The sequence below is a fragment of the Talpa occidentalis genome, unplaced genomic scaffold (assembly GCF_014898055.3).
Source record: "Talpa occidentalis isolate TD23 unplaced genomic scaffold, MPIMG_talOcc4v2.1 talOcc4.3, whole genome shotgun sequence".
Taxonomy (NCBI): Eukaryota; Metazoa; Chordata; class Mammalia; order Eulipotyphla; family Talpidae; genus Talpa; species Talpa occidentalis.
The window spans coordinates 12,030,262-12,055,121 of NW_023603184.1; the positions used below are offsets into that span (position 1 = coordinate 12,030,262).

Genomic DNA, 24,860 nt, shown 5'->3' on the forward strand with positions numbered 1-24,860 from the left:
CTATAAAGAATTCTGTGATGCTTTGAAATGATGTATCTAATTTATCCAGAGAGTAACTGCATAGATTTGAAAAATAATAGTAGCCCACAGCAGTGCCAGACTTAGCATTAATTCAGTCTCAGCTCAATGCTAAGTATAAAAAGGTCAGCTGGACTCCTCACAAAAACTGTGTCTCCTCTTCCAACCTCTTCGGCTCACAGGTACTACTAACCTCTGGTTTGGGCCAGCTTTTTTTAGCTTTTCGCAAATACATGTCTTATCTTCCCCAGTAGGTAATAGGTTACTTGAGATTACTTACATGGCCACACTCTGGGGTAATCTGGTAGTCTGGGGTATGATTAATGAGCATGAACAGTAACTGTGAGGTCCACTCCACCCATCCTGGTCAGTTCACTGCCTCTGATAGCTCAGAGACCCCCGTGATCAACTTTCCTCTACTAAATATTAGAAAGGCTGATGGATACATCCTCGCTGTCATCATCAATTGTCCCTCTATCAGGACCTTATGAAGCAGACATCCCAGAGGAATAGAACTAAGCCCGTCCCTGGCCCCTGGGAGCCCTCCCCTCAATAGCCAGCACCTCCTTTACCTGTTCCAGGCCGAGTTGGAGCTCAGCTGCAAAGCCTGCCGGGTGGCTTGAAATCGGGGCAGATCACTGAGCACCGGGGAGCTCATGAAGCGAGGTCTGGGCCTGCGGAAGGAGCCCATCTTGTGGAACTCGACAGGCAGGCTGGGAGAGAAGCCGCGGGTCATAAGTCCGGGTGACGGGGCAGTTTCTCCTCTTGATCCAACTGCCCATACACAGGGCTTCTCCCAAGAGTACTTTCTGGCCCTCTGGCTTTCTTAAAATCACAAGTTTAGCCAACACCTGAAAAGAGAGAACAGCTTGTATTGAAAACAAGACTGAACAGACCACATCTCAGAAGAAATTGGCTGAGACTAACCTAAGAAAGACTTTAGGATAGTTAACAGGTCTCTTTCTTGATTATGACAGTGTGGCCACCCCAAAAGTGGGAGGGCAGTAGCAAGGGGACCAGGGTGAGGTCAGTCCTACAGAAAAGTGATTTCTAAGCTCTGCTGGACTGTGGCTCTTAGGCATGCCAGCAAAGTTTGGGAAGTGGCTGGGTTTCTGTCAACCCCACAAAACTGTGCAATAAGAGACAGCTTTTTAAAAAGATGCCTCAAGACCACAAGAATTTCTTGTCAAGGCACAGAAGACCTTCCATGCCACGCCCTGACCATGCCAACTTGTGTCCATCAGGGAAGCTTAACAATAGAGACACATCCTGAAGATGTCATTAGGTGATTTCATCAGTGTGTGATGGTCACAGAGGATAATTATGCAAACTTAAGATGGCAAGGCCTACTGCATACCCAGGACCGTATTTCCTAAAGTATCAGTAGTTCTTCACTCAGGCATCGCTCACCATTCCTACCTGCTGTGCATATTAATTCCATCAGAACCTATTTGTTGAGTGCTTGCTATTTATTCACCATTTATTAAGGATTTAAGACCTACTCCTTGCCCTCAAGAGCCCTATGGGCTACCTAGAAGTAACTGTCAGTTTGTGTATTCACCCACACTAAACATTCAGTGAGCACTTACTATGCACCAGGCACTCATTTAGGTACTGGAGACACATGGCGGCCCAGCTACCTGCCTGTGGAGCTGATAACCAGCAGGCCTATCCCTCTCTCAGGCTTTCTGACTGTATCTAAGCTCCTCTTGCCCAGAATTCCCTTCCTTTTCCTCTCCGCTTATCTAAATCCAACTCATCCTGCAGGGTTGAGTTCAAGGTTACTGTCCTCTGAGCAGTTCTTAGGAGGCTTTATGGCTTCATGGTTGAAGGCAGTGGCTTTGCAATGAACATGGGTTCCAGTCTTAATGAGGGCACTCCCAAGTGTGGAGACTTAGGGCACCGGAGTCTGAAAGCAGGGCTGGGGAGAGGTGGAGTGAGCCGTGGGGCCCGCCCAGCAGGGCAGCAGAGCCACGTCCGCCAGCCTCAACTATCTCCATGTAGACCAATCTCTTCCTTCCTTAGCACCTCCAGACCTGCCTTTTCCACATTTAGAGTCCTTAGTGAATCTAAATCTAAATCGATGACTTAAATTGAGTTGTGAAGCTGGTCAGTGCAAAGGACAAAAGGAACCACCACTGAGGCTAATCACTTTTTTCCTCAAGAGTTTAGGGTTTAGGCCAGAGATAGACTCTTACCACTAACTCTGCGAAATCCCAGAAAACAGTGCTGAAAGGAAAAGACAGGTTCCAGCCATTCATGTCAACCTTCAGGATAGCAGGGAATAAGCTTTGCGGTCCCCACTGCAGCCACCTCCAAATTAAACACAGGAATGAGGCTCCTTCTTAGGACAGGGCCCAAGGCCATCCAGGAGAGGGTGTGGGAGGTGCTTAGCAGCTGTCCAGAACAATGGCACAGTGACAGGGAACTTGGAAGACCGAGGGCCAAAAAAGGAACAGCTTGTCCCACCTCTTACACTTTTTCTTCAAGGAAAGCAAACTTGTGTGCCTTTTTCCTTTTCAGTCATCTGCCCTTTCACCCCAAACTTAGAAAGAGCTAACAGGGAGAGAAGTGTGTCCACATATGCCCGGGGAAGTCACAATAATCCTGCTCAATTTCAGAGGGTCCCGATAACTCCACAAGTGCCCCTGGAATTCATAAAGGTCGATGCCAATCAATGAATGAGGCCAAGAAGTCAGAAAACCACGGAAGCCCCTTACCATCCTTAAACTGCTGGCTTTGGGATTTATCTTGCTCAGTAAAGGTTACACCATTCAGACACATCCATTCCACTGCCCTTCTTCAAACGGGCCTGCTAAGTACAATTCAGCTGGGTAATAACAGGATATTAACTCCTTTTACGAGGATCTTAAACTCGAGGTGATGGAGCTGTTGCCCACTCGATGGCACTTGTACAGGGAAGCAGAAAGGATCATTCCAGGTATTTACCCTCCGGCTTCCGGCAGGAACAATCACTCCAGGGGAGGAAGCCATGTGGCACAGAGGATCCTGACACCTTGACTTCTCAGTTAGCACCCCCACTCCAAGCTGTGTGTGCAGCCAGCCAGGTCTAGCCCCACCCCATGCGGCCCTTTTTAAATCAGGGTCATGTTCAGTCCAAAGGACCGTGACTAGGCCTCCCTGGTGGCGCAAGGGGTTAAGATGCAACCTATGAAGCAATCCACAGTCACTGCAACACGAGTTCAATCCCCGGCCAGGGAGCAACCCATATGGCGCAGCAGACATTTCCTGACTCACACACTGCTCCCCTCAGCACTGTATGTATTTCAGTCAATCTGCCTGTTCTGTTCCCTACTCTGTCTCTGGCGGATCCTCCAACCCCCACACCTCTGGCCTGTGCCCCAGTTCTTGTATAAATAAATAAATAAATAAATCTTTAAATAAAATAAATAAATAAATCTTTAAAGAAAAAAAAAAAAAGGACCATGACTGCAGCTCTTGCGGGCTCTTACCAGCCACAGGGTAACACACCACAAGAAGCTGCATCTCACTCCATTTTTTTCCGCCACCTTCAGAGCGCAACAAGCTGAAGACAATCCAAAACTGTCCTTGTCACCACCAGTCCTACTGGTGAGGGGAAGCCCTTGAAGGTGCTAACAGAGAGGCCCAAAGGGAAAAGTGGATGCACCCTACATGCACCTGCTGTAGTCCTGGCCCCTCCAGCACACCCTTGTCCTGACCTACATATGATAAGTCAGAAAAGGGTAAGATGGAACCCCCAGACGTGCCAATGCAGGTCCCTGTTAACAGGGGATGAAAGTGAAGTCCATGAGGACAGGGACGCTTGCCCGGTGACTTTGAAGTAGGAAACACTAGGCCACTCTGCAAACTCCTGGAAGTCAGGCGTGGAGGCTTACGGATGTCTATATCCTCAAGCCTCAGCCTGCTGCTTAAGATAAAGATGAAGGCAAGGATAGGAACTAAACCAGCATCAGCTGCCTCCTGTCATGGTGCCAAGCACTGTCACAGCAGATAAGCTTGCTCAACCCTCAGAAAACCCCATTGGAAGATCAGAGAAGTTAAGTAACCTGCCAGAGGTCACACAGCTAATAAATGACAAATTACTGACTGGTGCCTACATGGGCCTAATTCCACAGTCCACCCCCCTTATCATCCTACCAAATTGGGTCAGAATCAAAGTTATTAAGTTAGTCAGGAACATCCAGTTATGAGATTTCATATATTTAAGTCTCATGCCCTTAAGATAGATAAATTGACATAAAGAATTCCATGGCCAAGGCCTCCCCGGTGGCGCAGCGGTTGAGCGCTGGGTTGCGAAGCTGCCCGCGGCCTCTGCGGTGCCGGTTCGATACCCGGCTGCTCCCCGGCCACTGGAGGAGGGTCCCACATGGCGCGCAGACCTCTCCTGCCACCCGCTGCTCCCCTCAGCAGTGTGCTTCGGTCCTTCTGCCTGCTCTGCTCCCCGCTCTGGCTCTGGTGAATTCTCTCACCCTCCTGTGCTTCTGACTGTACCCAGTGCATGTATAAACAAAACAAAACAAACAAACGAACAAATAAATAAATAAAAAACATGCCTCTATTAAAAAAAAAAATTAAAAAAAAAAAGTTTAAGAATTCCATGGCCACATTAAGTAAGGACCAGAGAAGCAATGAGAAGGGATAAAAGGAGAAAGCACAGAACATCTTGCGTAGACCTCCTTCTCCTTTCTAGCTGTGTGATCTTGGGCAAATTACTTGACCTCGTTGAGGCTTAATTCTCTCCTACATGAAACAAGATGCTAATGTGGAGTGCCTCAGGGTTGTATGAGGATAAAATGAGAACATATTTGTCAAGCACTTATAAAGTACAGTGCCTTGGCAAACAGCAAATGCTATGTAAGAGCTTGCTAAATAAATAAAATAACTTGTTATTTCAAACTCTCAGTAATGACAGCAGTGGGACTACCGCAATCCTTTACCCTGCTTCTGGCAACCTCAGCAACATCTGGAAAAGCCCCCACCCTGGTGATGGCAAAGCCTCTGAGCCCCCAAAGTGGTCACAATATATTGGGCCTTGTCTCTTCTGGCTTTTGGTAACTTGTGACCCTGTTTTCTGACCCTTCACCTCTGTGTAGCATATTCTTCAGTTAACTGCTTTCCCACACATCATCACACTTCCACAGCTTACCTTAACCCCACATGGAAGGAGAGTAGAGATTCTGTCAGATTAGGAAGCTGAAGCCCAAGCAGCTGTGACTTGGCCAAGGCTGGAAAGCTGTCAGGTCAGGAAACCAGACCTGGCACTAAGTTTCTAACCTCAAAGCCGAGTCAGCTATGGGCGCCCTGCCAAGCAATTCTTTTTTTCCCTATATGTTTTCAAATATTTTCATTATGCAACATGCTTAAAAAGGAGTATATACATACACATAAACACACACATCTTAAATAAAGATAATAAGCTATTGCCTGCTGAAGAAATAGCATGTTGTCTTGGCAACTGCCTGTTTCTGATAATAGCAAACTTGCTTATTTATCATAAAAAATGTAAATGTTTGCATAAATCCATACCATGCAAAGCAAAAGGCCTCTTTCTGGCCACTTAAACGTGGAAGAAGCTGTGCCCAGACTCCATGAGAGGACAGAAATATTCTAGCTGTACAATGTGGTAGCCACCAGCTGTATGTGGCCACCGAGAACTGGAAATGTGGCTGGCACAGCTGAGGAACTGAATTTTAATTTAATGTAACTCAATTTTAATTTTTAATAGCCATGCACATGTACGTACATATAATCCTTTAAACAAAAAAAAGGGTATTTTTTCCTTTCTTCATACACCATGGTCATCTTCCCATACCACTGAACATTCATCTGCTTCATTCTTTTTCATAGTTTCTTAACTATTCCATTTAGGGGACACCACACTTGATAGAACCGGTCCCATATGGCTGCATATTTCTGTAGTTAGCAGGTTTTTGCAACTGCAAAGAAATAGTTTATCTACCAGTGTTAGGGGCCATATAATCACTTCTGCAGGGGACATTCTCAGCAGTGGAACTGCTGGGTCCAAGAGCCTGCTCATTTGTGGTTAGCTTCATCCTGTGACTCTGACTCGGACACCCGCCTCGCTACAGCCCAGAACCAGAACTACAGGAAAGTTGCTGAGAAGCAGCAGGGCTGTAGCTCGGAAGGATGGGTGCCCACTAGGGGCCTGGGAGTCAAACAAAACCTGCTATCAGTGCTCCTTCTGCCAGGCACCAACTGTGTCAGCAGAAAAACCGGCCCTCCCAAGACACATTCACTTCTTAGGCCCCAAACCTGGAATATTACCTTAAATGGGAAAGATGTGGCTCAGTTTAAAGAACTCAAAGAGTTTATCCTAGATTATCCAGGTGGACCCATAAGTACAACCACATGTATCCTTATAAGGAGGACGCAGAGGGAGACTGAAGACAGAAGAGAAGACACCGGCCCACACTGAAGAGGGGATGTGAAAACACAGAACCTGGAGTGGCGTGGCCACAGGCCAAGGAACAACAGCAACCACCAGAAGAAGCTGGGAAGGAAAGAAAAGACTCCTCCCCAGAGCCTCTGGAGGGAGTATGGTCCTGTGACATCCTGATTCCAGACTTTCGGCCTCCAGAAATATGAGAAGAATAAATATCTGTTGCTTTAGACTATCGAGTGAGCTGGTGGTAATTTGCTCTAAGAGCCACGAGAAAGGAGTCCATTCACTACGTGACCTTGGACCACTCCAAACTGCAGTTCCTACCTCTGCAAAATGGGAATAAGAAGAGTTACCTTAGAGAACTGCTGTGATGCTGAGAAAGATGGTCTCTAAAGAGCCGGCTCAGTCCTGGAACTGTGCATGTGCCAGACACCAGTGCAGTGAAGCTCAAGAGCAAAGAGACCGGATGCTGGCTGAAGTCACACTTAACTGTGTGTGACCAGGCAGGTGACTTAGGACTGCTATGAGGAATGGATGGGATGATTCAAGTAAGGCTCAAGATCATCCTGGTACACAGTAGTACTTGATAAATACAACGTGTTGTTTATTTTTATTACCACCAGCACAGCATTAGTCAGCTCATAAACAAATACCACACACTGGGTGACTTAACAACAGAAATTTATTTTCTCACAGTTCTGGGAGCTGAAAGTCTGAGATGAAGGTGTTGACAGGTTTGGTTTCTCCCCTTGACTTGTAGATGACTGCTAACCACTAAGTCCTCACATGGCCTTCCCTCCACGGACATAATCCTGGTCTGTGTCCAAATTCCCTCCTCTTCTAAGGACATCAGGCTCATTTTAACTTTATCCCCTCCTCAAAAGCCCTATCTCCACATACAATCACATTATGAGGTACTGGGGAGTCTATGTCTTCAATATATGAAGTTTAGGGTGGGACACAATTCAGCTCCCAACCACCACCACCATCACTACGAAAAGGTCTTCATCAAGTATCTGAGTTAAAAAAGACACAGACAAACAAAAACCCCACAGTATTCTCTTCTGAGGGACCAACACAGCTAACTTTGAAGAAAATGTGCTTGGAAAAATGATTTAGCTGGTCATGTTTGGGGGCATCATGTGCTGGTGACTGGTCTTGATCTCCCAGGTTCACCTCGCAGGAGTTTCTTTGAAAACCTCTGCACTCAAGACCTAGGATGTGTTTCTGGGAGAGGAAGAATATGGTGCCTTGCTTTCTCCTCCAGCCTCCAGGGGAGGGGCCACGGGGGAAGAAAGCAGTGCCCTTAGTGGGAAATGCAAGTGGATTCCCCTGAGGCTCTAACATAGATGCTGAAAAGGGAACTTGAATCTTGCTACAACTTAGAATTAGAGAAGTGGGTGCCCTATAAAGGCTCTGAGGCTTCCAGGAAAAGCCACTCTGAGAGTAAATAACAAAGAAGTCAAAGAAAAGTAAGCACAGTCTGATGTGACTGCCCAGAACACCAGAAGGCAGTTCCCGAGGAAACCAGAGACAGCCCACATTCCTGTCACTCAGCTGGTCCCGTGTCAGGGAGCCCAACACAGAACTTCTTCTCTGGAACATGAGCACAGAAGCCGACAGCTGGATTTAGATACTGTCATTTAATTCTACCAGCCCTTTCTCTTTTTATTTTTTAAACATCCTTGCTTATTTTTTCACAATATAGGATTTCTCCCCTTACCATAGTTTTCCCACCACCAAAGAGCCCATCATCCTACACCACACGCCACAGCACTCTCTTCACCCCCTGGTTCTCTATTCTTCCTGTCCCTCCTCTTCCCACTCCTTCCTGAGTGTCTCAGGCTCGAGGTCTGCTTTCAAGGGTCAGTCTTACAGTGTGTCTTGTCTGACCTTTTGGTTTCTCTAGATTCCACATATAAGTGAAACCATCTGGTATTTACCTTTCTCCTTGTGGCTCACTTCACTTAAAATAATCCCTTCTAGCTCCATCTATGTTGCTGCAAATGATAAAGTTTATCATTTTTGACTGCTGAGTAGTATTCCACTGTGTATATATACCTCATCTTCTTGATCCACTCAGGGGCATTTAGGTTGTTTCCATATCTTAGCTATTATAAATAGTGTTGCAATAAACATAGTTCAGGGGCCTCCCTGGTGGCACAAGGGTTTAAGATGCAACCTATGAAGCTATCTGCAGCCTCTGCAGCACGAGTTTGATCCCTGGCCGGCCAGGGAGTTACGCACATGGTGCAGCAGACCTCTTCTGACTTGCCTGCTGCTCCCCTCAGCAGTATATTTCAGCAGATCTGCCTGTTCTGCTCTGCACTGTCTCTGGTGAATCCTCTCACTCCCCACACTTATGGCCTGTACCCCAGCTCTTGTATGCATGAATAAATAAAATCTTAAAAAAATAAACATAGTTCAGGTTTCCTGTTTTTGTGCTCTTTGGGTAAATACCTAGGAATGGACTTGCTGGGTCAAATGGTAGATGCATTTTTAGTCTTTTGAGTATCTAAAGGCAGTTAGAATATTTTTTTTTATTAAGATGACCACTATGAGGCCAATGATGATGACAGAAGGACTCTTTCCAGAGTTTCAACTACAGAGCAAGCACATGACATATGCTATCTCCATCTTATTAAAGTGAATTGGGTGGGGGGGGAGGCTTTAACCAAAAAGGATTTAAATGAAATAGATTAGAATAGAAAATATCAGAGTGCTATGCATTTTGGGGAAATGTGTATAATCCATGTGTACTTGTGTGCTGAGTTGAAACATATTCTGTATTTCATATTTTACATAACACTCAAAAGCCCTGCATGCTATTACAATGCCCATCTTACAGAGAACGAAGTGGAGGTGCCACGTGTTTAACTTGTCTGAGGTGACGTGCTATGAGAGGAGGTGCTGGCACAAGAACATAACCGCTAGAGCCCAACTCAGTCACCATGTTGCTTCAATATCTTCAAAGGCTCCACACAGTTCTGAGAGTAGAACTCTCAGATCCTTAACCTGTCACCACTCTGCATACCAGCTCACTGGTCTTCCTTTCTTTCAATGCCTCCTGTTCCTCTCTGCCCCAGGACCCTCACACATGCCGTGTCCTCTGTGTGAAATACTTCCCATCTACTCCTCCAGCCTCAAACCCACACACCCTCAATCACCAGTCCTTTTCTTGCTCAGAGAGAGCTTCCTCCCCTCTCACAATTGATTAGATTACATCATCCTATAGGTAGCCTGCCATCTCCTTTATAAGTCTTGTCACAATCTACCTCAATGAAGGAAGACAAAGTTGTTTGTTATTGTTTTTATGATGTTCCTAACACTGGTTTCCTCTGAAAAAGGGCAGAGATCATCTCAATTATTTCAGGTACATCCACAAATATTTTATGTGGAAATGAACCAGCCACCTACCAGCTACTACTGCTGAAGACACAGGAACTGTAGCAAGTGTCAGTACAGAATACAGACTACAGACACCTAAAGTTACACAGGACTCGACCATATGAAAACATCCTGGCATGGAAATCCGATAAGCCTGGATTCAAACTCAGTCTGTACAATTTATTAGCTGGGTGCTCTGGGCAAGATACTCAAACTTTCTGAATCTGTCAAATGGGTATAACATATTCCATCATTGGTAAGATTAAACGAGATAACCTAGATCACTCCCTGGCCCCTAGTGGGGGATTCCAAAAATTGTAGTATTAATATTTTTGTAAAATACTGTGTTCTTCAGAAAACCCTCATAGGTTCCACAAAACAGCAAATATAACAGCCAGGGTGTGGGGAAACAGGCACGCTCGCACATTGCCGAATGGAGATCAGTTGGTGGATGTTTCTGCAAAGGGAAATTTTCCAAGACCTATCAAAATGACCAAAGTTGTACCTTCTGACCCAGCAATTTCACTTCCAGGAATTTTACTCCAGGCATGTCAAGTGACATGTGACGAGGGTTTTCACTGCAGCCTTCTTTATAACAGCAGTGGGGTGGAAATAACCTACATGTTCAGCACCCAAGGACTGGCTATGTGAACTGCAGTATCCCATATGCTGGGATCCCATGCAGCTCTAAGACAGAATAAGAAAGCTCTTGCTATCCTGGTTGGAAGCGCTCTGGAGGATATGCTGAATGACAGTGTATTAAAGTTCTAAAGTAGGCTTCTGTGTGTGTTATGCTACCACCAATGTAAGAAAGATGGAAAGGAGCACTGACATTCATTACATGTGTGAAAATTATCTCTGGAAGGACAAATCAGAAGCTGGTAACGGGGCCTCCCTGGTGGCGCAGGGGTTAAAGACGGCACTATCAAGCTATACCCAGCCACTGCTGCATGAATTCAATCCCCACCCCTCCAGGGAGCAACCTACATGGCGCAGCTGATCTCTCCTGCCTAGCCCGCTGCTCCCCTCAGCAGTACATTTCAGTAGATCTGTCTGTTATGCACCCCACTCTCTCTGGTGAATCCTCTCAGCCCCCATACCTCTGGCTTACACCCAGTTCTTGTATGCATAAATAAAAAACAAATCTTAAGAAAAAAAGAAGAAACTGGTAACACTCCAGGAAAGGGAGTGGGGTGCAAGGACCTAGTGGGGAAGACTTTTCTCTATAAACCCTTTTGAGTTTTGAAACATGAGAGTGTAGCATTTATTCAAATAAACAAATAGACATTAGTGACTTCCAGTTCCCCCCTCAAAAAACAAAGACAAAAAATAAAGGTTTTATGATAGTGTAAAGTCATTCAGCTGTTTGGAGGACATCAGGATTCAAACTTAGCTTCTAAGCCCAGGTGCAGTGTTCTATCAATTATCAGTCATTCATTCATCCATCTATTCGTTCATTCAACACAAATTTATTTATTCAGCACTGATAATACAATAGGTGTTGCCTTGTATAGGGACACATGGGCCAGAAGACAAACCCTAGTAAGAAAAGAAGATGCAAGGAAGGCCCCATTTCTTTCCTTCCTTTGCACACATATCATATAGTGGGCAAAAGAGTCATGCCTGGGACATCACAATGACTGCCCAGGCTCAAGGAGGCAGTCACTACTCAATCCAATCTGGTTTTTGCATTTCAGAATGTAAGTCTGATTTTGCCAGACCTGGTTTTTCCAAGAGAAGCCCCAAATCAAAAATTAAAAAAAAAAAAAAAACATGACATCATCAGGCAATTAATTCACAGCGCTGACTATGGACCCAACCTATAGATTTATGACCTCATCCCATCACAGTCTGACCACCAGTCTTCTCAAACCTTTTACCCAAGACTTAAGCCTGGGGTAATATAAGTCTACATGAATCATTCACTGTGGCCTTGGGCAAGTCCCTTCACTTCCCCAGCTCTGCTGACCTACCAGTTAATTAATAGTCTGGCCTAGAGGACAGCCATGATTAACTCTGAGCATCACCAGCTATGCATTGCACCCCTACTAGGCATGGATTAGATCCCAAGACAGCACAAACCCAGAGCCAGCCCTCAGCTGATCCTTTAGCTCCCACCTGCCACATCATCTATTGGCCAGTCTCTTAACTAACTAGCTCTGTCTAATCTCACTCTCACCCCATCATTAACTCTTCAGTGAAGCCACAAGCACCCCTTTGTATTCCAATCACCTAAATATACTCCTCAGACAGGTCAAGCCAGCAGCACATGTGGTTTCTCTAAAGGAAACAAACAGCAAACAACCCACCAAAACCAGCCTAAGGGATCAGATCTGAACTCCACAAACCCACTCTGGCCCCCTGGATGGAAACCAAGTCAGAAGTAGGTATTCAAAAGTGGTGCTACCATTTGCAAATCAATTGCTTGTCATGACTATTATTAGCATTGCTGATAGGAATATAATCGTATCAGAGGCCTGCCGTGATGGTGTCAGGCCTTTGCATGTGTCATCTCTGTTCATTTCTTCCCTGAACCAGCGAGGTAGGTCTTGTAAGTCCCATTTTGCCAACAGTCAAATCCTATCAGATTCCAGGATCTGAACTCCCCAGTCTTCTGTTCGAAAACAGCACTCAGTTCTGCCCCATGCACGGCTGAGAGACACCATCACTACAACTTCCCTTCTCAAACATCCCAACGGCTTCCTGTCTCATTCAGGCACAAGCACACTCTATCCCTCAAAGGAAGGAGGTTTCATTTCTTGAAGACACTGGCCAAGCCAGCAGGAGTCATCAGGTTTGTTGACTTGCTTGTTGTCTGACTAGCCCCGGCTGAAGATTAGTTCTTTAACAACAAAGTCCCTTTCTGAAATACCGGATGGTCTCACTCATAGCAGGAATCTAGAAAACCTAAATAAGGACCAGGAAAAAGAATAACTATAAGAAAGAAAAATCAAAATCAACAAACAGCAGAGACACACTGGGAGGGGGGGAGGCGGGGAAAGGAGGTTTTGGGGTCAAAATAAGGGGGGTGCAATTGTATGGGGAACATAAAAATAAAAAAAAAATTAAAAAGAAAACAAAAAAACAAAGTCCCTTTCTGTCTGGTTCACTGCTGAATCCCATTGTTGAGGGCAGAGCTGGACACACAGAAGGCACCCAGTAATTATTTTTGAAGGATGGAATGAAATGTGGATTCCCAAGCCACCAGGAAGTGCAACCTTCCCACTTCTTTCTTTTTTTTAAAAAAAAGACTTATTTATTTATGCATACAAGAACCGGGGTACAGGCCACAGGTGTGGGGGGTGAGAGGATTCACCAGAGACAGAGTGGGGAACAGAACAGGCAGAGTGACTGAAATACACTGCTGAGGGGAGCAGCAGGTAAGTCAGGAGAGGTCTGCTGCGCCATGTGGGTAGCTCCCTGGCCGGCTGGGGGATTGAACTCATGCTGCAGAAGCTTCAGACAGCTTCATAGTGTCGTGCTTAACCCCTTGAGCCACCAGAGAGGCCCAGCCCTCCCACATCTAAGGGGCCCGAAAATTCTCTTCAGGGCTACTGAGCATGGGCTCACCTGAGCATTATGATGTGTAGGATTGTGGGCATGGGCCATGTGGTCGAGCAGGCCTGGGGATGTTTTCTCACCAGCAGAAGCTATAAACAAGGCAGAGGAGAGGCCCTGCTGAATAGTCATGAGTTTGTTTTCAATTAAGGATGAAACTTCCTCTTAGGAGACAAAAGCCAGTGGAGAGACAGACACTGGCTCCTACAAACTAGAAAACGTCAAGGGTCAAGTTCGAAGCATGACAAAGGCACAACAGGAAGAATGATACAAGTTTCTCCAAGCTCCACTGGAAACCAAGTGCAGACGCAAGTCCAGGAGTCCAAATTTGTGCAACAGCAAATATTAGCACAAACAGGATGCAAGCTGCAGTGTTTATTTTATCTCTGCATAATTGTCATCGCTCAATGTCCACAGGATTCCGAGCCTGACCATTTAGATCCACCTGGAAGTAATTATTTCATCACATCATCGTTGCCACCTTGGCCTGCAAACCACTGTATAATCACCAGAAAAATTCCCTCCTTTGGTTCAAGTGAAGCAAAACAGTGGAGGAATAACCACATATCTTATTTGCTTCAGCTATAAGCCCCACTTTAAGTATTAAGTTTCTTCCAGTGCAAACTGGGGGTGGCCCATAAATGCCATCCGAAGTGACTGTAGTGCCGGCTAGATGATAAATAGAAAAGTCTAGACACCGGTGGTAGCCGAGACTGACCATTACGTGAACAATTACATTTCTGCCTTGGACATATATAAAAAATAACCCTGGTGGGTGACGAAGCGGTCAAAAGCTACTGTCTGGCAGCCAACGGGAGTTTTCAGTGTGGGGAAATGAGCCCTAGTTGAACATGAGCTAGCTATTAACATGGACTCTCCACTGCAGGAGCGGGATGAAATGCTTCTTCATAAGAAAAGGAAATGAAGGGAAAAGATAACCGGATAACCAGGTGGAAACCAGGTGGAAAGAGCACTGAATGGCAAGGTCAGAGACTTGAAGGGGCTGTGGGATCTGATCATTTCACAGTGGGTTCAACTCAAGTCCATTCAACAATCAAATGTTAGAAGACGGATCATATGCCAGGGGCCCAGGAGTGAACAGAGAAGGCAAAGAAGAAAGTACCTGCAGGAAACAGTCAAAAGTCATGTTTTAAACGCAGCCCAAGGCAGAGGGCTGCAACTGAGCATGGAGAGTTGAGACAAGATTGAGGCAAAAAGGTTAAATCGCCTCCTGGAGTTACCAAAGTTAATGAAAGGTCAATTGAAAAAGATGGATTCTCTGTTTTCTTGTCTGTGATGTTAAGGAATAGGGACACTGGAGACTGGAAAGGAAATCTGAGGAAAATAAAATAAGCCCTCATAGGTAAGCACCTTCAAAGTTCAATGTATATTCTTTTCTGTCTGTGATCAGCAAGGATAGGATGAAAATATCACATTGGGATAAACATCTAGTGAGTACCTACTACCTTGGACACAAAGACGAGCTGGATATGGTCCTACCAAAATTACAGGAAAAAGAGAGAGAGAGAATAGTAATTTAGTAGTGATTAAAGGCCAGGACAGGAAAGTCTGAAGCAGGGATGACAAATTTGATGCCTGCAGGGGGCCAAAGCAGGGAAAGGAATGTGGCAAGAAGGCCCAGTGGGGACTGTGGCAAACTGAAGACCAACCTTTTAGTTTTAAAAGAAAAGCTGGAAATCTGAGTTTATAAGTCAAATCTCCCAATTTAAAATACCAGAAAAGCAATCCCCCCACCAAAACACAATCCTAACCAAACCAGACACATCTGATGCCAAAATTTGGCCCACAGGCCACCAGGTTGAGACCCTTGTGTTGGAAAGTGGAGAAAAGTTTGTAAATGTGGGATTGAAGGAATGATGGGCAAAGAGTGTGAAGGTCACTGAAGCAGGCCTGAGGGAAAATAAATCCAGTCCTGGGAAAAATAAATAAAGTAATTAAACCAATAAAATAAAACCTCTGAAGCCTTGTGGTATAGCACTCACCACTAACACCTGCACAGAACTTTACAGTTTCTGAAGCACATTCCCATGCCATACCCTTTGATCTCCCCAACAACCTTGTGAACTAGGCACCATTTTTTTAAAATAAATTTTATTTTTATATTCCCCATACAATTGCAACCCCCTTATTTTGACCCCAATCCCTCCCCTCCCCGCCCCCCCACCCCCCATAGAGTGTCTCTGGTCCATAGTTGTTTGTTGATTTTGATTTTCACTTTCTTATAGTTATTCATTTTCCTGGTCACTAGGCACCATTTTTACCCCCAATTTAGAAGTGAATTTTCTGCTTCAGAGCATTTAAGCAACTTGCCTGTGGCTCCACAGCTATGGAAGGATAGCACCAGGACTCAAGTTGAGGGCTTGCATTATCCAGAATTTCAAAGCAAAAAACTCTAGGCTATCACTGTAACAGGGTGGTCTCCAGGGAAAAGGGAGGTGCCTTCCTTGGGTGGGGCAAGGAACCTGGCACCTTTCCCTGGGGACCACCCTGTTCCATCTCCATCACTGGGTTATTAAAGAAAGAGACTTCTGGGCTGTTATCTGGTGATTCCCATTTACTAGGTCTGAGGTTTGCTACAGAAATTTGTATTTTCTAGGCATCTTCCAGGTGATTCTGATCTACTAGTCTTGCTAATACTGGTCTAGACCAATGTCTCCCCGGGGTGACTTTGCAGCCTCCCCTTTGCCTCAGGAGGTGTTCAGCAGTATCTGGAGGCATTTTGGGTTGTCATATCGGAGGGGGCGGAGAGGGAGGGGTTACAGGTGCTACAGGAAGTTGGTGGGGAGGCCAGGTACTCTATTGAACATCCTACAGTAACACACAGCTCTCTCCACAAGTTATCTAACCCAAAATATCAATAGGGCCAAGATTAAGAAATACGATCTGGGCTCCGGGGCCAAGCTATAAACTGTGAAGTGAGATTCAGCAGAATTATGATCATGTGGAAATGCATTAGACATTCAGACCCAGCCCAGACCCACTGAATCAGATCCTGGGGTTTTAATGAAGAGTACCCAGGTGATTCATAAGCACTTGAGAAGCACTATTCGAGACCATGCTTCCTTGGTCATGAGGGAATTTTAGAAAAGAATCTTAGGAGTGGGCCAATCTTATTTTATTGACAGGAAAACTAAGCCCTAGAGCAATCTAGCAACACACTCTTCATCAAATAGCCAGCCTCTGCCAGACCCGAGATCAGATTTCAAACCTCAACTCTCTGACCTGTCTGGTCTCCAAAATGCCAATGAGGACCAAGGAGTGGGCCCTTTCAACAATTCTCTTCTGTGCATAGTTGATATTATGGAGTGTGTTAGAGGCTTTTCTGAAGACTGAAAGGAATCTATTGTTCTGTGGGTTATGAATTTTTATAAATTTACCTCAGAACAAACACCACAAAGGATTACCATGTTTACCCACTAATTCTGTCTCCCGATATTTCACAACAAATGGCCACACAGCTCCCACAGGTGTGAACGCCGAGCATCCCGCCTGCAGTAGCAGAGTTCTCCAAAATGGTGGCCTCGGCTGATGTGGTCTCCGCCAAAGACACCTGGGGAATGATGCTGAACCAGTTCCAAAGGAGTATTTAAAGTTAAGTGGCAAGAATATGCCGGTTGATACGAGGATTTATACAGCTGAGGTCATGGAGCAGGTTGTGACAGGGCTGGAGACAGCTTAGTTCACAACAATACAGACACACATCACAGTACTTGCTGGGGTTTTGCCCCCAGTCCTTGGGAAGAAGACAGAACAAATCCTCTCAAGGTATTCTCCCAGGCTCAGCTTGAGCTGATGCACCTGAGTGCCCCAGGAACCTGAAGTGGTTTCCTTAATCCTAGTATTTGCTAGAAATCTAACTGCTGTTTCAGATGCCTTCAACAAAACACAAAACACCGCCTGGGTCAAAAAGGGCCAGCAAAGTTGGATAAAGTTCTAGGACAAGTAAGAAGAGAAACAAGAAACTGGGGGTGTTGCTGGTGTTTGGTGACCAGCTAAAGTGAAAGCAGAACAGTGAAAGTATGTGGGGGAACTATTCTCTGTATACCTCAAAATTGAGGAGAGGGAATAAGAACGAAAGCCTAGAGAGGTAAATACCTGCTTTTCTAGAACACATAATTACACACAGAGTAAACTATACAAATAATTATGATCTGTTGTCTGGGTGGTGGGAAGGATAGGTGTTAACCAGGTTTTCCCATAGGTTGTGGTCAAAGGAGGGAGAAAGATCTTCTGGAAAGATCTTCAACTGCTCTCCAGAATGCTTCTAGGCATAGTTCACCTAGAAGCTGACCAGGGTGGGGATGAGGTGCTCTCTCTCAGGATCATGCCCTAAACTTTTGGAGGACATCCTTGGTATCTGACTTGGCTCACCCTAGTCTGGACTCCCAGGCACACCCACCATCTACTTTGATAAAGAACCCTTATATTGTTTAGAAGGGTAATTCAAAGATCAAACACAAAGTAGAGGTAGATAATTTTCACTTTAAGCCCATTCCTTTACTACAGAAGAAAATAAGCACCCATCCAAAAAGCTTCCACAGGTATCCCTAAATTTCTGACAAATCACTCAGTTAACTGGTTTGCTCTCCAGAGTCTGACTGAACCTCACTATCAGTTTCTCTTTTTTTTTAAAGATTTATTTATTTATGCATACAAGAACTGGGGTATAGGCCAGAGGGGTGAGGGGTAAGAGGATTCACCAGAGACAGAGTGGGGAACAGAACAGGCAGACTGACTGCTGAGGGGATGAGACAGGAGAGGTCTGCTGTGCCATGTGGGTAGCTCCCTGGCAGGCCTGGTATCGAACTCCTGCTACAGAGGCTGCGGATGGCTTCACTGCGCTGTGCTTAACCCCTTGCACCAACAGGGAGGCCCAGTTTCTCATTTTTAATGAAGCCAGTACATAATGATATCATATTATCCTGCTGCAGAAATGTAATATTTTTAAAAGAGAGGGGGTAAGGGAGAATATCTTCTTCACATTTGAAGAATATAGAAAAGCCAGCCTCCAAAAACCTCAGGATTAGTTAAGAGTTGGAATTGTCAGGAGGTTAAAAAAAAAAAAGAAAGTCAGCTTAAATTTAATAGACCGTTTAAATTCCTAGTTGATGGTAATTAGAGAGCAAGCGGTATTTCTTTAAACTTTGCTAGACAGAACTTAATCCAATTTAGGTAATCACTAACCTTTACTTTTTTTTTTTTCCCACTCTCTAAGTGAAATCCAAGGATTGATCGACAAAGGCCATAAATTGGTAAAGTATAAGAAAAGAATATTTAAGGAGAGACTGGTGATTGTTACCTTAAAGAGTTAAATCCACTTAAAATGGAATCAGTTCTCATGGGTTCCCCAGTTTATGTCAACTATAACCCAGCGAGTCAAACCAGGCATGTTCACAACAGACACATTCCTAAGAAGGTGAGGTGCTTGCTCACCCCTTTCCTCTCCTGGGCACCTCCTCTGACATGCCAATCACCAGATCTTGCTCTGCACTGTGAAAACTACCCCTGCCAGACCAATGCTAACAACTCTCTATGTCCTGTGAATATGTTCTATAGTTACTACATATTTACAGCATCTCCTTTTTTGATGGAATGACTACTGTCAGAATTATCCAGACTATGCCTTGAGCCTCCATTGTCCACCTACCTCCTGTTGCTTCACTCAGAACTCTCATGATGTTCTAGTAATGACTTCTGATCCAGAAACTTCTAGGTGAACCACTAGGACCTTCTGGGTTCTTCAGGGAAGGCCTCCAAGGGTGATATCAAAATGTACTGAAAAGAAAAAGAGCTTAAGCTGATGCTGTGTGACATGAGCAAAATAACAAACCTCTCTGAGCCTATATTTTCACATCATAAAATACAGGAAAGACTATCTCTGTGGCAGGGTTGTTGGGAGGCTCAAATAATATTTTCATAACTGTGCCTGGTTGACAGGATTTGCCCAATAAACAGGCTGACTTACGTCTTTTAACTGAACAAGTTTCCAAGTAAACCTTGGATCCCTAGCCCCCGTCAAATCATGAATTAACTCAGCTCTGATGCCCCAGGCATTGCCTATACTCCCAAGTCCCTTCTTGGTGCCAAAGTAGACCCTTTCCTTTTATAACAGCACCTTCTGCTCATAAGGGTGCCACTCTCTGTTCTCAAATTCCAAACCCCATACCTCATACCAAATCCACAAAATATGTTATTCCCAACTTCCAGCAATGAAGATATTAATTCACATGGACTTGTTAACAAATAATATTTTCTATAAGTTTTGCTTTTAACAAATATCTGTATAATAGTTTGTATATGGATGGGAAATCTAGGGAACTTTTAATGAGGAATGTTAAATGTTGCAGGGCTCTTTCAGAAGGGCTCACATGCAAAACAATTCTGTACTAGTTAAATAGCGAAAAAAAGATTAAAAGGAAAAAACACTGTAATTCAAGAAAGATTTCAGTATATTTTGCCTTATACAAGAACAGGATAAAAGGAACAAAAATATACACGTGCACACCTATAAATCCTTACATGGAGAAATAATTGAGAAATCCAGAGTCCCTAATGTGTTAAAATGATTTAAAAGTTGCACATGAGGTCCATGAACAAATTAAAGAGTATGCCATTTAGGTCTGAAATGCCAGCATGAAAATCTCAGATAATATAACAATTTTCTAAAGAATGGACTATTTTTCAATAATCAAGCTCCTTTGTGACATTAAAAAAAAGAAATAGGAAGCCACTAGTCTATATGGGGTCTAATGAACACCTGAGGAATGACAAGCTTGTCTGGCAGGACAAACACAGAGTAATAGATCTGGAATCCATTCTCATCTCTACCCCTCTGTGTTTGTATGTGACTTTGCACAAATAACTTGTGTTCTTTTTAAAGTTTTTTTTTTTTTTTTATTTATTTGTTTGTTTTGTTTATACATGCACTGGGTACAGTCAGAAGCGCGGGAGGGTGAGAGAATTCACCAGAGCCAGAGCGGGGAGCAGAGCAGGCAGAAGGACCGAAGTACACTGCTGAGGGGAGCAGCGGGCGGCAGGAGAGGTCTGCGCGCCATGTGGGATCCTCCGCCGGTGGCCGGGAAGCAGCCGGGGATCGAACCGGCGCCGCAGAGGCCGCGGGCAGCTTCGCAACCCAGCGCTCAACCGCTGCGCCACCGGGGAGGCCCATAACTTGTGTTCTTTAAGCCTCCGTCTATAAACCCCCGACTATACTTGGAATTTAACAGTGCGTGTTTCATCATCAATTTGGTGCAGATTATACAATGTTATCATACAATGATATCAAAATCTCTTACTGTAAACTGAAAGACATAAGGTCTGAAGAGGTTTTGCCTCCCACCCCTGCCCTTATTTTAAATAAAGGATCATTTTTGTAACATTCAAACACAGAACATGATTCAAAACTTATCCACTAAAATAAATATGCATCTCGTTATCCTCTGGGTGGCAAAGAAATAGTTGTCATTTTGAACAATTTAGTCTAAACGAACTCTTTGAGAAAAGAGCCAGTTAGACTAGCTGATTCCTAATGCCTTTCCTTTTTTACACTATGAATGGTTCTGGCTATTAAAACCATCAGAAACAAAAATAATGAAGGGACAATGTTTGGAATTAGAAAGACTCAGGGCAACTCTGCATTGACGAATCATCCTTCCTTTATCTGCTATATTCTACAGAAATCTCTCTGCACAGCAGCATCCTGGGTGGAATTCTAGGCTCCCCACTGCAAGCCAGAGTCTACCAAGCCACAGGTTACACAGAGTGGAGCACACACCAGAGTGGGGCATTGCACCTTTCACAGTTGCATTAGGAACCTAAGCAGGAGCTAAATTTAAAATGTGGCTAAATTCATTTCTGCAAGCTCTATTTCCCCTCCTCACCCACTTACTACCTCCCCTTGCCAGTAACACGCCTTTCATCCTGAGAGTGACTTACCAGAGCACAACACTATGACATTTTGCACAATACAGAGCAACAAAATGTGAAGGCTGCAACCACAGTGGTCAGGGTCCCCGAGAAGGTGAAAAAGGGCGGTCTTAGGCTTGACCCTCCAGCGCCCTTTGGTGGGGGAGGGACACCAAAGAACGGAGGCAATCTGGCCATTGGCATCCTGACTGCTTCAGTCCTTTGTATGGGTCATTGGATGTGCACGTGTCCTGGGGGCAACAGGTCCAGAGCTCCGCCCAAGCAAGGATGCCCTGAGACTCCAGCCCAGAGTTTTTTCCATGCGGGTCTTTGAACATGCTATGGAGTGGCCACACGTGAGCCTCGGGTCTTGCGAGGCATATCGCAGTAATTGAAACCTTGCACACCGCAGGACTGCAGCGGTGTCTATAAATATTCACCGCCTTGCTGCTGACAAACAAAACGCGGGCTCCTGGCACGGCGGGGGAAGAGGCAGCTGCATGTGACTGTGCGCAGGGGCTGGGCAGAACTGGGGGGGAAACCCTGTTTCCAACATGGGAGACACCCCTCAGTCGATTCCTGAAGCACAGATTGCAAGTACACAGCCTCCCACACCTCACCCCCAGCCCTCCCCAAACCCGCAGCCACCCCTAAGAATAGAAGCAAATAACTGGGAAGGGAGGGTCCGGGCCCCTGGGCCAGGACTAGGCGTGCACAGTAGGCTCCCAGGGGAAAGTCTCCCCAAACCAGGGGTGGTGGGAAAGATGGGCATGAAGGGGATGCAGCTGGCGCCGGGGCCGCAGGGCCTAGCCGGGTAGCCAGCGGGCAGCGCCCGGCCTGCCCAGCCCGCGGAGCGCGCACGGCCAGGGCGCGCAGGACAAAGCGGGCGCCCTCCCCGGCTCCCCTCCCACGCTGCCCTCCGGAAAGGCCCGCAGGGCTGGAAAAGACAGGCTTTTGGGGGCGTCCAGTCGCCCGCGCCTGAGAGAGGCAGCCCTTTAGATTTGCCTGGGGTCGAGCGCGAACGAGACAAACAAGCAAACTTTCTTTTTCGCTCGCCTAGCTCAGCCTGGGTCCCGCGATCGATCGGCAGCAGCCCCCTCCGACCCTGCGCAGCCACGGGGGTCACTCACCCCCCGGAGGTGGACAGGGGGCTCGACTTGGCCCTGCCGCCCCAGCCCCCAGCATGGTGGTCGCCGGTCCAGTCCTCCACGCCCGCCTGCAGCCCGATCAGAGGATTCTCTAGCACGTGGGGCGCCCCACCCAGACGCCCCCAAATGGGACGCTTTCCCTAAGCCCCTACCCCAGCCCTCCCCGACCCCTCTTCTGGGCTGTGCCCTGCCCGCCTGCTCACTTGCTCCGCAACCCCGGCCACTGGGGTCCAGCCCCGGCGGGGAACTTCCCCACTCACACCCCCGGGGTCCCGGGGGTGAGTCACCCCGAGGCGCGCACACCCGCAGCTCGCCTCCGCCCCAGACTTCGAGCGCCTGGGAAAAGTTTCCAGCCTTCCCGCGAAAGTTTTCTCACCGCAGAAAAATGGGCGACCTCGGCGCAGCTCTCCCTCCGCCCTGGTCTCCAGCTCAGCCCTCGGCAGGGTCTGGGGAGACTCGATTCCTCTCCAGCGCGAGTCAACAAACTCCGCGGGGCGCGCAGCTCCCGGAGCCCGGCTGGTGACTCGTTTCCCTCCTCTGGCATCTTACGGCCTCCTCCTCCCTCCGCACCCCCCCCCCCCCACACACACTTTTCCTGTCCTATGCTCATCACTTTAGTTTCTCTCCGGTGCCCCCCCACAGCTCACCCCATCCCAACCTTCCTCCCCAGCGGCAACTCCCCCACCCACCCACCCCCGCTGGGGGAGGGGGTGGGGTAACGTATGCACTTACATCCAGCTCAACAATTTCAGGAAATGCAGCTCTTTAACTTAAAAAGCTGGGGAGGATGCAACAGGTCGACAGAGCTGGGTGCTGCTGTGTTTCCCGCATACAATACCAGATCCTCTGCGCCAGCCCCAGCCCCGCCTCCTGGTTGGGATGTCCACCACTCTCCGCGAAAACCGAAAACTCTACCAAGAAGCCAAGGGGGTGATTCTAGGGCTCGCTAGAGGGCTAGAGGCTGGGACTGCTGTTGTTTTAAGAAACAGTCCCCAGGCTGATTCCAGAGAAGTTGTTTTAAGTGCATTAATGCAGTGAAGTTGCTCCCTTAGATTTGCAAGATTCTTTAAAAGCTCGCCAATTTTCTTTCTAGCTGAAGGTTTTATGAATTGAAAGGTCCTTCAGAGTGTGAAATAACAGAAAATCAACCAATCCTAAAGTTAAAAACAATGAAAAATTATTTTCAAGACTTTTTTTTTTTGTGCAGGTGTTAAGAATTTCATGCAGCTGTTTTCAGGACTCACTGACTTGCATAATTTTTACCCTATGTTTGAGCAGGAAATACTCTTAAAATGCAGCCCTCTCACACATCACACTTAGGCTCTAAAACCACAGTGACATTTGCTGAAGAAAAGATATATGTGTCTTTTTATGTCAAAACTGAGAAAAAATATCGTGTTTGTTTTGGTCACTGTGACCTTACACAGCGAATGCAAGAGTTGTTGATCCGTGTGTGTCCAAGGGGAGTCTGATGAAACTCTGGGTGCCCCCACTTGTCCAGGGATATTAGCTACAGCTAAGGTTAAGTCTCAATACAAATGCCAAGATGGTGAAGGGAATTCAAATGTCACGTACAAAAATTAGTTCTCATTTATGGTGGAAATTGCGACTTGATGTGGAATGACATTGAACTAAAAGAAGACCCTTTTGTACAGGAAAGGGAATAGGCAGGAGACAACCTGGAAAAGAAAAGCAGGAGGGAGCAGTGAGCAGGGAGGAGACTTCACAGTTGTCTTCTAAGCCACGGTGCTGGAGGCTTCAGAGTCAAAGCATGTAGCCAGAGTAGTTTGCATACCACCTCCTGCTCTTGCTAGTGTAGGATGTTAACAGGTGATGAGCTGAGCTAGGCCTCAGATACTCCTAAGAAAATGGTAATAAAAGTGTAGGTATTTCTTAAAATTTTTATGAGGATTTCATAATTCATATCAAGAAAGTGTTTTAGAATCTCTACTGAGAGTCAACAGATACTAAGATAATGTTATTATTACTGTTATTAGCCTGCAAGTCTGGGAAGAGAAAAAGAAACAATCTCTACAGAGCTGCAGGAGACTGACTCGGGAACATTCATTTTACATTGCTAAAACTCCCTGATCTCCTTCAAGACTTCACTCAAAGTGGCCTATCCTATTTGGTTGACTTGAAATTGCAACTCACTTCTCATTCCTAACCCCCTCATTCAAATCTACTTTTTCTGTTTTTCCATCTCCACACCTTGTCACATACTATCTTAGTTTCTTCAAAAAAAAAAAAAAAGTGTTTTGATCTCTCTTCCACTACTTCCTACTTCCAAGCTAGAACGTAAGCTCTACAAGAAGGTGGATTTGTTCTGTTCATGGATTCAGCCCAAGATCCTAAAACTGTGCCTGGCACATTGTATGCCCCCAGATAATATCTCGTGAGTGATTCCATGAATGGAT

At 45.9% G+C, this 24,860-nt stretch overlaps 1 protein-coding gene across 8 annotated transcripts in view; it reads right to left on the reverse strand.

The window, feature by feature from the left end:
- Window positions 1-24,860, reverse strand: part of PRR5L (proline rich 5 like) — a 150,872-nt gene that overhangs the window by 49,557 nt on the left and 76,455 nt on the right. For 6 of the 8 annotated variants that reach the window (XM_037522450.2, XM_054699268.1, XM_054699265.1 and 3 more), the window contains 2 exons: window positions 19,038-19,165; window positions 591-869 (listed from right to left, as the gene is read on the reverse strand). In XM_037522450.2, coding sequence (XP_037378347.1) covers window positions 591-754 — 164 coding nt within the window. In that variant the 5' untranslated portion in view covers window positions 755-869; window positions 19,038-19,165. Of the gene's footprint in view, window positions 1-590; window positions 870-19,037; window positions 19,166-22,819; window positions 22,989-23,175; window positions 23,295-24,860 lie in introns of those variants that run through there. The other 2 variants (XM_037522449.2, XM_037522447.2) reach the window with 2 other exon arrangements.